We start from the raw sequence: 15,501 nt of genomic DNA on the forward strand, positions 1-15,501 counted from the left end.
CTACTGCTGCCTTTTATGGGTCAGATTACCGAACGAAATTAGTTGATTTAACCTGTGCGCAGTTAAATCACGGCATTGTGACGCGCAGTAAGGCCGCAGGTCTTAGGGATCTCGTATCAGTGAATTACGTCACCACAGATTAACGGGCTCATGGCAAACATTTGCCTAGCTTCCTTGCGACTTACATAAATGTTTACCCGAAAGTTCGATAATACCAACCTAGGTAAAATAAACGATAGTAATTTAGTAATTTTAGCCTATATACGTCCCACTGCTGGGCACAGGCCTCCACTCAACGAGAGGGTTTGGGCTATAGTCCCCACGCTAGCCCAATGCGGATTGGGGACTTCACATACACCTTTGAATTTCTTCGCAGATGTATGCAGGTTTCCTCACGATATTTTCCTTCACCGAAAAGCTAGTGGTAAATATCAAATGATATTTCGTACATAAGTTCCGAAAAACTCATTGGTACGATCCAGGATTTGAACCCGCGACCTCCGGATTGAAAGTCGGGTGTCATATCCACTCGGCCACCACCGCTCTGCACCGCTCGAAATAAACGATAATTCAATATTTTTAAAGGAAACTATTTCTTTACACTTACAAATAGGTACTTCAACCTAAACATAAAGTACCTACTTCAATCAGAGTGAAATCAATTGATTAATCAGAGTTCCAACCTAAAACAATTCCCCTTAAGTCTCATCAATTCATTATTGTTGTAGATAACGCGAATTATTATGTATGCATTTAAGATTTGTGCGTAAGTATGGAACTGGTCTTACGTTATTGTAATGAGTGTAATGTATAACTTCGAAACATACACGAAATTTCACACCATGCACGAAATAAATCAGCAGATAATTTAATAATTAGAAAAAAACGAATACGAAGAAGAATTTTTGACACATTTTCTATTTAATAAATCGGACAGAACTAAAAAAAGTAGGTGACTTGACCGTGACGTGTGCAGTGTTCATATAAATTAACCACTATGAAATTTATCGTATTGACAGTTCGAAAAAAACTGATTTGACTATAATTAATAGAAAAGTACCCTATTAGTGAATCACGTAATTAACCGTACTTTGCATGGCGTCTTTCGACCCTTTCCCGTAATGAATATGTTAATGATAGTCAAAAAAGTCAAAAGTCAAAAATACTTTATTCATGTAGGCCTAGTAACAAGCACTTATGAACGTTTTACATAATAATATATTATCTTAAGCTAATTATCAGAGCAATTTATTGAAGTTAATATTATTCCATAGTAATATTGGATTATTATACAGATCAAATTTAATACTAAGAATTTCACAAAAAGATCGTCAAACATAAAAAAAAATTGTATAAAAAATACTAGTCTAGAATGTTTCTAGAATAAAATCTAAATGTCAATAACAAATGTCAATAAAACTTAACAAAGAAGTACATACATTGAATTATCTATTTCGAGTCACCATTAATCCCACGTTGTTTTATCACTCATGTAGTCTTGTGTGGTATAATAAGCTTTAGAAATAAGTTTACGCTTTACATAATTTTTAAATTTATTAATTGATAATTCAGTAATATGGTTTGGAAGTTTATTATAAAATCTTACACAATTACCCATGAATGATTTTTTAATTTTATGGAGCCGTGTGAAGGGCACTGCGAGCTTATGTTTATTTCTAGTATTAATATTATGAATGTCACAATTTTTCCTAAAATTAACAATATTTTTATGTACATACAGAATATTCTCATAAATATATTGACAGTGCACTGTCTTTATGTCAATTTCCTTGAATTTATCTCTAAGTGAGTCTCTATGGTTCAATTTATATATTGCTCGAATAGCCCGCTTCTGCAGAACAAAAATGGTATTTATCTCTGAAGCACCGCCCCACAGTAAAATACCATATGCCATAATGCTATGGAAGTAACTAAAATATACTAATCGAGCTGTTTTCACATCAGTTAACTGACGGATTTTGCTCACTGCAAAAGCTGCAGAACTCAGTCTACTCGAAAGAGTAGCAATATGGGGACCCCACTGAAGTTTAGAATCTAAAGTTATACCAAGAAAAACTGTACTATCAACTAATTCCAATTCCTCATCCTTCACAATGACACTTGTTTGCACATGCCTTACGTTACTACTAGTGACAAACTGAATACATTTAGTCTTTTTCTCATTTAACAATAAATTATTAACATTGAACCAATTTACTACCTTTGAAATAGCATCGTTTACATCATTGTACGCTTGTTGCTGTCGTTTGACTTTGAAAATAAGTGAGGTGTCGTCTGCAAACAATACTATGTCATGGTGGGTCTTTACAAGGAATGGCAAGTCATTTATGTAGATAAGGAACAGGAAAGGCCCCAATATTGACCCCTGTGGTACACCCATAGAGACCAATGACCCCGGTGATCGCTGTCCACTCACATCGACCCTTTGTATTCTACCATTTAAGTAGGACTTAAGTAAATTCAGTGCCGATCCTCTAACTCCATAATAGTGTAGTTTCCTGATCAATGTTTCATGACAAACGCAGTCGAACGCCTTAGACAAATCACAGAAGACACCTAAAGCATCTCGTGACTCCTCCCAGGCATCGAAAATATGCTTAATTAGCTCAACACCAGCATCGGTTGTTGAGCGACCCCGTGTGAAACCAAACTGCTTATTATGCATTAAATTATTGCCGTTAAAATGTCGTACTAATTGTGAAAGAACTAATTTTTCAAAAATCTTGCTGAATGTTGGTAGCACAGATATCGGTCTAAAGTTAGTGGGGTCAGAGCTGCTACCAGATTTAAACAAAGGAGTTATTTTACTATGTTTCATTAAATCAGGAAACTCGCCGCAATCGACACTGTTGTTAAATATAACTACCAAGTCAGGCGCTACAATTTCTACTAAGGATTTGACAGCATGGACAGAGACTCCCCAGAGGTCATTCGTTTTTTTGACATTAATTGATTTAAACGCCTTTATTACATCTGAGGTACAAACATGTTCAAAATGAAGGTCTCTACAACACTCTGGAGCGTTATCTTTTAATAATGTAACAGCAGATGAGGGTGATGAATTTAAATCCTTAGTTGTGGATACTGGTACCTCGGTGAAAAATTTTTCAAATTCAGTAGCTACTTCTAAATTGGAATCTATAATTTTGTTATCAATATTTAGTTTCAGTTCTTTCATTGTGTGTTTCGAGCGACCAGTCTCCACATTAATAACTTTCCAAGTTGCTTTAATAATGTCCGGACTATTTTTAATTTTCTGACTTAGATAATTCCGCTTAGCTATATGACAATCTATTTTAAACTTCTTCGAATATTCCTTGACATGTTCTTTAAATTCATCACTCGTATTAAACCGCCGTTCCTCATACAAAGCATACAGTTCACGTCTCCGTTGATGTAAGTCCGCAGTAGCCCACTCACTAAAAACAGATGCACCACTAACTACGGCCGATTTTGAAGTAAATATCGCGTTATAATGTTCCATAAAAGTGTGAAAGAATGAATTATACATACTATTAGGACTCATATCGGAAGACAAAAAGGGTAGCGCCTGAACTAGACTTTGCTTCATTCTTTCCACGCGGTCCGAGGTTACTGGTACAAAAGTAATTTGTTTTCTCAATGTATTTTTCCTTAAGGCCTCAAATACCATTAATTGGCCTAAGTGGTCTGATTCTAAATTGCTGATAACTTTTTTAGTAATAGGAAAAATATCACTGAAAATATTATCTATACAGGTGGCACTAGTAGCAGTCACTCTAGTAGGCTCCATAAACATGTGGTTGAGATTAAACGATTTGAAAAGATTCAACAATCTACAAGACATTGTTGAATGTTCCAAAATATTTATATTAAAGTCGCCGCATATAAGTAATTTCTTACTAGAAGGTGATAGTTTAAGTAGGACAGATTCCATTGTTCTTTCAAATATTTCAAAATTACTTAATGGCGGCCTATACACACAGACAACAATAAATTGCTCCAATTCTACTGCACTTAGTTCTATAGTCCGTTCAACAGACATGGATACAATGTCCTTACGTTCCTTAGATTTTAACTGACTATTTAAAATAATTAATGACCCACCATGTATGGAACTAAGTCTGGTGAACGAACTTCCCACCTGGTGATTATTAAATTGAGGCATTAATTCATTATTATTTAACCAGTGTTCAGTAACGCATAAAATATCAATATTGAAATCATTCAAAAAAAGTTCAATCTGTAAATCTTTTCCTCTAATACATTGAATATTTTGATGCACCAGGTGGATATACTTTCCATTTTTGCAGTATTTTTCATTATATTTATTTAATTCTAAATTGCCAGAGACAGAATCCTTTGTCTTAACAGCTAGTTTAAATCAATTAAATCATTGGTTATGACTGGAACCAATTCCAAGTTCATGCTAGGCTGCTCAATAGGAGCAGAATTATCTGCCAAATTCTTGGCAGAAATGTCAAGTAAATAGGATAGCGATAAAGCTATTTGTCTTTTGTAATAATTTGAAAGGCAACACTTGCCTTTACTCAAAAACACCATAGGCATATGGTATTTACTAACAAATTTCAACACAAGCCTTCTTGAGCTTACTGTGGGACTTAGTCAATCTGTGTATGAATGTCCTATAATATTTATTTATTTATTTATTTATTTTAAATTTGTTAATGTCAATTATGCTAAACTTACTACTATATGTACAAAGATTATATAGAGATATATTTAACTTATGTCTAGTGTTGTTTTCTGCCTCTGACATTTGCTCACAATAGGGGAACGTGAAAAAAATAATTTCATGCACTGCAAGTGAGTTTAACTGTTCAAAGTATTTAACTAAATTATTTTTGTTCACATTACCCCTATTCCCCATAAGAATAAGCAGTGTTGTCTTAGAATTAATATTACTGTCATTTAAAATTTGTTTTATGATATTTTCAAAGCTACTGTGAGGCAGGCAATTGCTGATTGTACTAAGTCCCTTTAGGTAAAAGTTTAAAAATGAGCTCATATTGCTTCCAATTTCATCAGAATACATAATAACATTAGGTTTAGGTGTGCTTTGTTGTGTAGTGTGGAAGGAGCTATTATCATTTACATGCTGTTGTGGTAAACCGTCACACAGGCTTAGGTCGAGTAAACTGGTCGACAAATGTTCAGTCACTTGCTTACAAGCACATGACTGGGCATTGGTCAGTGACTCAAACCGCTCTGAATTATGCTTAATCTGGGATATTAAATCATCCATGGCCAAAGAATATTCATTAATCACCTTTTTAGAACTCTCATTTATTGTTTCTAAGGATTGTATGGAGTCCTCCAAACTCTGAATTTTTAATTTCAAAGTCTGTGTGTCGGTTTCATATTGCAATTGACTATTTTCTAACTGGGCAGAATACAAATCTAAGTTATCCACTAAATTAACATTAATTTTACAAAATCTCAATTTTTTAAAAAACAATTTATTTATTTTTGACAAGTTCTGGTTTTTTTTAATGAGTCTATTTAATTTAATATATTTCTTTAGTTTGTTTCCGCTGCAATTTACTAACCTTGGTGTGGTGGTATGATAGGCTAAATCTGTAGTGGCCAAAAGGTTTTCAATTGGTGCGGCAACCAACTGAGAGTCGGGCCGGACCAGTTCTTCGAACAAGCTCTGAGAGTGTGCCGCTGCTGCATTGTGTTGGGCCTCCTGTAGCTCATAGATTTGTTCGTGGGCGTCGTGCAATGCTCTCTCCAATGAGTTGATGTCCTTCAGGGCCTGCTCATACGCAGCACTACACTCAGTGAACCTGTCAACCGTCTCCTGAAGCCGGGCCCGCTCTGAATTTACATTATTGTAGTCAGCTTCTAATGAGCACAGTTCCTTTTTAAGCTTATCATTGCTATTAAGTACTAATAATAGTTCCTTCTCACTGTCTTCCCTTTCACTGAGCAATTGAGCACAAGATTCCTTGGATATTTTCAACTCCAGCAAGGTAAGTTGGAGTTTATCAGTCTCCTGCTGGCGAGCCGCTGCGGCTGCTCTGCGGGTAAGCATTGTAGACAGTTTTGCAATTGAAATTATACCCAAAAATAAACAAGGAATCGCTCACTCAAGCTAAGTGATATTAAGATACGTACTTACGTGAAATAGTGACGATTGACTGTATCTACACTGTGTTCTAACCCTGTACAATGATTAACGCTTTATTATAAACACACTTAGTAAATATTAATGATAAAAAAAACCCAGAAAGGATTCAAAGGCGAACAACAGGTTTCAAATTCATAACCTGTAACGGCTACAAATCTGAAAACAAGACACTAGTAAACGCCACTAAAGCACTTCACTTATTATGTATACATAAAACTTAATGTTAAAACTATTTAATTCACACTTTTAATGCCTAATATTACATGAAATATCATTAAAATTAAAATAATTACAAGGGACCTAGCAAAATCAGCTGCTTATCGTTTGACAGCCTCCAACAGATAATATCTTAAATTAGACGTGCGTGAATCAATTACGAAACAAGAGATTTTGCAGATTTATGGCGTATTTGCTCAATATTTTTATATTATTATTGTTTCAGTTCGTCACTGACATAAATCATTTACGCAAAGTTAATTTAATTGATAGAATGATCCCAAATAATTGTTTTGAAACTTTCACTAATTAACCGATTTCTATCTAAAATCTAGATAATCATATCCAAATCTAGACAATCAGGACCAACTTTTTAATACCTAACTATTACAGTTAGATTATACATATATAAAATAAGCTTTCATTTGATATAATTGTATACGATTAAAATGACAGAAAAGTTAAAAAAATAACTGTCCGTACGCATTTTTACTTGGCAACCTATTTGCAATGTGTCAATGTGAATATTATCTATCAATTATTTCTTGTCACAAATAAATAACAGATGAGGGTATTGAGGGTAGATATTCCTTATGACGTAGGTATCTTAGACCAGTTCTTCACTGTATGGCCCTGTCCTAGAAATCCTGGTATAAAATTAAATGTTTGCCGATACTGTCAAATAAAAAAACAATCTAAACGATTTTATTTCACCCATCATTTAAATAAAATAAAAACTGGTCAATAGGCATTTCCATTTAAAGTTGTACTCCCAACTTTATGTTAGAATTAGTTCATGTTTTTTACTCAGAACCACGAGCACTTTCCATCCATATACCGAGAAAAAAGGTCCTTAATTTTTTGGTCCATTTTTTTAAATATATTAATTATTGAGGTTGATTTTTATTAGCACTCTTATTTAATAACAGTAGATTATTTTTATGTATCAAAAAAAACCCTTCGTCTGGCAATTTCCCGCAGAGGGACTGTCTGTTTTAAATTTAATTAATTGACAGACAGTTAAAATTCCAATACCTTAAAAATTATGTATGCCATCAGAGATACTCGTATATGCAATATTCATATGCTCAAAACTGAAATGCAAATAATTATAATTAATAGCACCATCTACAACGAGGCGTTAGAGCTAAAAACTCTTACCTGCTTAAATGTTAATAATAATTCCTCGACAGTGTTAATAGACGGCGCATGTCGAATATTTTATGTGTTTAATTTTAATAGTTACCTGGGAATGGTTGTATTATGTTTATGAGTGTCACTTTCCAAATTCTCTAAATGAAAAGGATTGCGTATGCGTACCATTCTGAAATATAAATAATTAATATAGGTCACTGGTCACTGAACGCAATCTAGATAGACGGTCTTCGGGGGCATCATGACTTTGACGATTGATAAACAATGTGTGTTCCGTGTTGCAGTATCCAGTGTCAACAATGATGTACTCGTCGGTGTCGCAGCACGAGATGTGCCGCTTGTGACGGCAAGCGCGCGCGGGCACGTGCCGGCCGCCGCGCGCGCGCTGCTCCTGATGCCGGGACCCGTTGGAGGCGCGCCCGCGCTCCAACAGACGCCACTCGAGGCACTACCCCGACTCATTTCGCATGAGGACTTTGGAACATTCCTTCGATAATCCCATACCGTGCGTGGATCGCCAGGTGTGCCCGGACACTGTGCCCTACTGTCCGGATTCTGAGTCCAGTGAAGTGAGCCTGGAGAGTGACAGTCGACATCAGTCGTTTAAACGAAACGCGGCTAAGAAAGTCACCTACCAAACCAAAGCAGAAGTGATCTCAAGTTAAAAATATAGTATCGTGATTTGATTGAATGTGAATCCTCTAAATGTGCTTACGCTTTATTTAAAAGGTGATGGATTGTATATTTATTGTAAATATGTCGATTATAAAATACAGCAAGACCAGATTTTATCAATTAGTTACCATCTGCCACTTTTTAAATGACGCTATAGTGTCAAAGATAACTTAGTTGTCTAGTAATAGATGAGAATAATAATTCTATGGTTGTATAACTTTCTAGTCATTCTAAGATCGAATCTTTTGTTCTTGTCGTAAACATCAACTTTGCTTTAACAATTGTATTAAATCAGACGACGTTTGAAACAGATCAATAAGAAATCTACTTATATTGTTTCCGTTAAACTCAACCAAACCTAAATTCTTATGGTATTGTAGTGGTTCACAATAAGAACAGACCGACCCATGTTCATTCGGTAATATGAATTTTCAATCAGGAGCTGTGATTTACTGATTAGCTATGTATATAACACTTCGTGTACATATTGTAGGTACTTAATATGTTACTGTATGCGTACCTGTACGACTTTTTGTAATATTAACCATAACCATCGAGTTACCCATCAGTTGAAACCGAAATCAAAGATTCAACCAGCCGGTACAGTAGGTACTGTCTTGTATAATGAAAATCGGGAAGTAATACGCTTTCATACAACTGTAGGTACCTACCTAATGTAAATAATCATAAATAAATACATTCCAAATACTTTATTAGCAATACGTCAATTATTGGATGTTTGTTTACTTAATAATTGTTGTTAACCTCGAAGGTTATGCATATTTATATAACGCATATATTGTAATTAAACATAATGGAGGTCTAATTAATATGTTTTAATAAATATGAAATGTACTTTATGGTTATTTATGGATCATATATGAAGAGACACAATTCCTTACTTAGTAATAAAACTTGATGTATTTTAATTTGTTTGTAATAACTAATAAGTATAAATCGAAAGTCATATACCTATGTCATATAATTTACCCAAATAGTAGCATTAATGACCTGAATTTCAAGTTCGTAATATTCTTTTGCTCAAATTATTTCATATTTGAAGCACACTGAAATAAAGCAAGGATTTCTTTGCTAAGCGGTCTGAGGGCCTACCGCGAACCCCGTTCGACGCGTTGCCTCCCTATCAAACTTACGTACGAATTTACAAGTGGGACTGAGAAACAACACGTCGAACGTGGTTCGCGGTAGGCCCTATGCGCCAGGTCTGCGCGCACTCCGAGCTGGTTTGTTATTCTCATTGGCATTTAATCGCGAGCGAGCCTTCGCTTGCAGCAATGTGTAAATTGAGAGTGTGCCCATAACTAACTAGGTACTACAAATCTCGATTTTATTTATTTTTTTCAAATGAATTTATTTATTTTGTTACAACATACACAGTTGTCATGGTGCTTGTCATTGAGGTATGCGTGTATGCTCTACCACAATTTGGTAGAAGGTTCGGAAACATTGAGTTAATATTACTAAAGGGAAGCCATGCCGAACAATGAAATTGTCGCGATCACAATCACAAGGTGAAAAGTATTTTTTTTTTATACAGATGTACACCAAACTCACGAGACCAGGCGCCATAAATTCATGGAGTAAAGAGATTCACACTCCGCTTCTATGGTTTGATGTCAATGAAACACCACCAAAATCAAGTCATGGCGCAAAACAATAGTGCTCCATACCGGTTCGATACGTTAGTAATAATAGTTCAATGTTTAGAAGATGTTAATCAATTCTACTTCCCATGAGATTCAAATGTTTCTAATATACCTGCTATCTGTTGTGCCCAAGAAATTTCAATTTCCGAAAATAAATGTGGCGAGTGTAATAACGCCCCATATAAAAACGCGCGGCCTGTGATAACACAGACAGGCTGCACGGCTGCCAAAAAGTATGGAAAGATTAATGAAAAATAAGATTTCGTTATTTACACCGTAAAAATATGTTTATGTAATATAAATATTATAATGTAATAAAAGTGTTTAATATACCTACATTTGGCAATAAAAAATATGTAAGAGTTTACGTTTTTAAACTCGCATATCTTTACAGAATGTTACACAAAGCATTCATTACGTGTTGTTGGATGTGTTAAAATATTTTCAATATACGAGTCCAGTCGAACACTCGCTTGTACCTAGTAAACGATAGCGATTATGGGATGGGCCCTGTGCTCACAGTAGCGCGACACCGAAATCCGCTTTGCCCACAGTCCCAGCGTGGATCAACAAACTGTATCAAAATATTCTAACACTAAATGCCACTCTATTCTTACTAAAAGGATTACAAAAACAGAAAGCGCTTTTATATTTACCCGCAGTTGTCCTTTTTTAAGCGGTGCAGAAGAAATATACGTATTTAAATATTTTTTGTTGAAATATTTTTACCGAATATTCTGCTTAGCCTAGACCGCTGCTACGAGTATTTATGCATTTGTATAGTTTCGACTTTCACATACACAAAAACTAATGGGCTATGTACAGCTGATTCAGTCCTTCTTTCCCTAGTTTGAAAACTACCGTTAGGACTCATTTAGACGATGCGAGAACTCGCATGCGAGGTTTATCTTCATCACATTGCAGAGTTTGATCGGTCGGTTGAATTGGCCGTAAACCTACAGTCCGCAATGTAACTAAAATCACATGCGAGTGCGCGCGCCGTCTAAATCAACCCTAAATCCTACCTTTTTAATTCCATTGTGATAAAATTTTTTGGATAGGTATAGCTAGAAACTGAAAATAATCATAAATTATTTAACAGATTTGAAAGAGGCTCGGAATGGCTAATTATCACAAACTCTGCATTAGCAACAACCCTGAATCCTATTATGAAATTATTCATGGATTAGCAGAATGAAGTTTCTCTTCCAAGAAATTTAGAAATTCCATTTGATTATTTCCGAATCGAGTCCCTGAACTGTACGAGTACCACATTTCTACTTGGCCTTCATAATGTGATTTCTTATTGCTAAGCAAATACCTAATGATAATTTCGTTCTATAAATGCAAGATTCCCGTAACGCAACGAATGCATTGAAATTCTGGTAAATATAACTTATCAATACCGATTCAAACAAAATCTGCTGAAGCACATGTTTCCAGTCGTGACTACTTGTATTACGTATTTACCTACTTTATTAGCAACAAGATTATTATTCTTACGTACTCATTGTGCTACATGTATCAAAGTATCGTAAATGTACCTATACCTACCGTAGTAGTTCTCGATACTCGATAGATCATTATTATGCTAGTGTGGATAAAATGTGTACATTTCTAGAAAAAAACGGGTTGTCGTATAAATTTATATAAAATATTTTTTTCAGATGCATTGTTTTATTTATATCAATCTTTTCTCTAAAACACCTATTGCTTGATGGCCCATTTATCAAAACTAGAATAAGGATTATAAGGAATAAGGTAATTTGAGCTAACGCAAAGTGTTAATTCGCCATCATTAAACCTTATAAAACAAAGTCCTCCGCCGCGTCTGTCTGTCTGTTGTCTGAATGTTTGTGACAGGTGCCTAAACTCAATAACTACTGAACGGATTTTCGTGTGGTTTTGATTTCATCTATTAATAGATGATTCTTGAGGAAGGTTTAATGAATAATTTGTTAAGGTTTTGTGTGACCCGTGCGAAGACGGGGCGGGTCGCTAGTCAAGAATCGTTAATACTGTAAGTTTATGTATTATTAACAAAATAAGTAAAGTGACGATATCAATTGTAACTAAAGTTCTAGAATAATTCAGCGGTCGTGCGGCGCTGTTTCTATTTGTAGAAGCCGCGGCAGGCACCTGACATGAACGTGAACTTTATCTGTATCCGATACTACGTGAGCCAAGTATCAAATGTGAACCTTAATATCTTTATGTCGGGAAATAACTTAAGAAAGCAGATAATATTTATTACCACTAACACAGTATTCCTTAGGTGGTTAAGGTAGAAGTACAAGTGCTCGATGCTGCACTAGTATTCGACATGGGCACTTTATGTCAAAGTGCAAACGCCGTTCAAATTCAACCTATATTACTTTGACAAAGTGCCCATGTCGAATACTAGTGCAGCGTCGAACACTAGTACTTCTACCTTAGGTAAGTTATCTTAAGTATATTTAAAAAGGTACGTTATAGTCGTATTTCAAGCGTAGGTAAGTATGATGTGCATTGACTACTTTCACTAGAGGTGTCTTTGGTTTTAATATATGGGAGTTTTCAGAAAATAGTGTACACCCGATTAGCGGGAGTTAAGTAAGATAAGTTAATCACTTATAGTGACACTTTGGTGACAAGCATTCAATTTCAGTAAAAATTTAGTTTTTGTGTTAATTTCGTAAATAATAAGCGATATTACAATGTAAAAAAGGCAAAAAGTTGATTCCCATAAAAATTTCATGCTTAATTGTCGTCACTGAAATGACAGTGTTTAACTTTTCTTAACAACTTACGCTAATTGGAAGGTATATATGTACACTATTTTCTGAAAACTACCGTATAAGGAAGTAGATTAAGAATATAATCCTGACATCTTTTTAAATTCGGTGCGACTCATTCGCATGTCCATTGTTTTGAGCCCGACTCAAGCAAACTCTAAATACATTAAAATTCTGATGTAATAAGTCTTGGTACTACATATTACTTTACTACGTTTTTTACGTACCTCTAGTGTAAATTTCATTCGATAGCCAGACGTACGCGTATGCGTTAAGTTCCCAAAAAATCCTACTTGGCGCGCAAACTCTTACGTCCGTCATGCTATCGAATGAAATTTACACTAGGCGTTCAGAATACCTAAAGTGAGAGCGATAGAATATAAGTAACTGCTATGCCGGTCTGATTGCATTAGTACATAATTAAACACACGAATCGATTGAACTGGTAGAGGCTTAGTTTTCAATTTATGTAACGATCCTATAGGTAGGTACCTGTACTTACCAAAGAGTTATAGATTGCAGACAAAATACCGTTGGTTTTACCGTCAAGGTGAAGGTGTACCTAAAGTCTAAGAAAAAAACGTCGCTATACGGCGCCATCTGTTTAGTGATAATTAAATTACCGCAGAAATGACAGCGCCATACAATAACATCTACTTGCAAGCAAGTTTGCGTGTTTGCGCCATACAATAACATCTACTTGCAAGCAAGTTAAACAGGTAACAAAGGAAACTTATGTTTTGGAAATGGAAAAAACCAGAGTCGCTTTCAAGAATGCCCCTACCGAGCACCAACAGGAACTTACCTCCAGTCATTTTTGTGCAGATATATGTCAGGGCTTCTGGACAATTCTATTAGCAGACGTGAAACAAGCCGCATGTCATTGTGGCACACGCTCGACAATCACCATCAGGAATATAATATAAGCCATACATCGTTATCGCGGGAGCAAATATAAATTTATTAAAGAAGTGGTAAAACAGACTGCCCGTTTAGTAAAAACAGACCTTTCTGCCTACACATTATAAGCCTCCAAGAAGTTCATCATACATAGCACGAAGTTTTTGTTGCATAATGTTCATAAATCTTGCTTTACACTCTGTTAGTAAATAATGACCCGGAATCGACATATCAAATAAATATTCATGATTTATTTTGTACAACATTATTTTATTTTTACGGAAGTAATCAAATGTAGAACGATATATCGTTGAATCTAGTACTATCTCCTTCTCCGATATCAGTTCACACATTTTTTTCATAACTTCATATCCGGCATTTTTCTGCAAAACCACTTTGAACTTTTTTAAAATCTGTTTTCCATCTTTATTCAAAATTAATTTGGATATATGTTTGTATGTATTTTGTACTATGGTCAAACTTTCACTAAGAGATAGATTTTGGCACTGCAGTTTATTTATAGCATCTGGTATTACTTGCAGATACTTTGCTATGAAATTTACATCTTTTCGAACTTTTGCACTGAGTAAAGATTTTTTTGCTTTGACGATGCACTGTGCGTCTGAATTACGAAATGTGTCTATAACGCTTTTTATTTCATCAAAATACTTGTTGTAGTAAGTGGTAGCCTCGATCCATGTTCCCCAGCGAATAATTGTTGGGTTTGGAGGCAAAGGAATTCCATTAAACATTTCTCTTAATGCTTTTACTCTTTTCGGAGATTTGCGAAATACTTTCTTTACATTTGAAATTAATAGGTTAACTTCTGGAAAAAGAACACGAACTTGATCGGCAACTCTGTTAAGAGCATGGGCTAAACATGTAACATGGACAATGTTCGGAAAAAGTGTTTTCAAATTTCTGCCAGCTTTCAACATATACCCCACACCATCAGTCAATAACAACAACACCTTGTCATGCTTATTGTGACCAGGGCCCCACAAATCATCCAGGGCATTTTTTACAGTATTAGTTATACTGATATTGTTCGTTTCATTTAAACATTTGCTTGACAGCACGTGTGGAGTTCCAACATCATCTTCAAGCATAGCACCTACTATAACGTTAGCGATTTGACGACCTATAGCATCTGTGGTTTCATCAACACTTACATATATATACGCGTCTTTTAATTCGTCTCTAATTATATCCATCTCTTTGTCGTATAATTCATTCACGCAAGTCTGCCTCAGCAAACATTCTGAAGGGACCTGAACAGTTTTTTCAAATTTTCCAGATACACAATCTTCAATGAAATTTTTAAATACAGGGTTCTCTATTTGAGACCACGGTATGTTACAGCTTACTAGAAATTTTGTCAGTTCCAACCTAAAATCTTTTTTGAGAGAAGTGTGTCTTTCAGAGTTAAAATGACGTTTCACGGAAGATTTAGTTTTACAAAAACTAATATTGCACTTCGAGCAAAATAGATTTGTATCGCGAGCCTCTAGCTCAGGATAATCCTGTATAAACAACCCCACAAATTCATCACATGTTATTTTCCTTCGAGGCATTTTAAAGGCAACTTCTATTTGATTATGTTGTTACAAATAAAGATCAGTCAAGATTGACAAATGTCTAAATTGACTGATAAGGTTGCGTACCTAATAGGTAATCTTTTTAAGTACCAATCAAGTCAAGTATGGAGGTAAGACAGCATTGATATTCAATAAAATAATTATACATTTTAAGGTCGTAGGTATAAACGTTTCTCTATACGAATGTCATTTCTGTTTTTGACTGTTTTTTATAATCTTTCAGTATTGTCAAATCGTATTTGCTCCCGCGATAACGATGTATGAATATAACACTAAGTATATATAAATATTAAATACTTTCCAATGTATTTAATTTTAGTACCATATTGTACCCTGTCTCAGTGACAATCAATATGAAAGTC

General features: G+C 35.0%; 1 protein-coding gene across 2 annotated transcripts in view; it reads left to right on the forward strand.

Moving 5' to 3' along the window:
• LOC134667260 (dopamine receptor 2-like) overlaps window positions 1-11,533 on the forward strand; it is a 177,527-nt gene extending 165,994 nt beyond the window's left edge. For both annotated transcript variants that reach the window (XR_010098619.1, XM_063524604.1), the window contains one exon: window positions 7,810-11,533. Coding sequence is in view for 1 of the 2 variants with exons in the window: in XM_063524604.1 (XP_063380674.1) it covers window positions 7,810-7,869 (60 nt within the window). In the remaining variant the exon portion in view is untranslated. The remainder of the gene's footprint in view (window positions 1-7,809) is intronic.
• The last annotated feature ends 3,968 nt before the right edge of the window (window positions 11,534-15,501 follow it).

The sequence above is a fragment of the Cydia fagiglandana genome, chromosome 1 (genome assembly GCF_963556715.1).
Source record: "Cydia fagiglandana chromosome 1, ilCydFagi1.1, whole genome shotgun sequence".
NCBI classification, from domain to species: domain Eukaryota; kingdom Metazoa; phylum Arthropoda; class Insecta; order Lepidoptera; family Tortricidae; genus Cydia; species Cydia fagiglandana.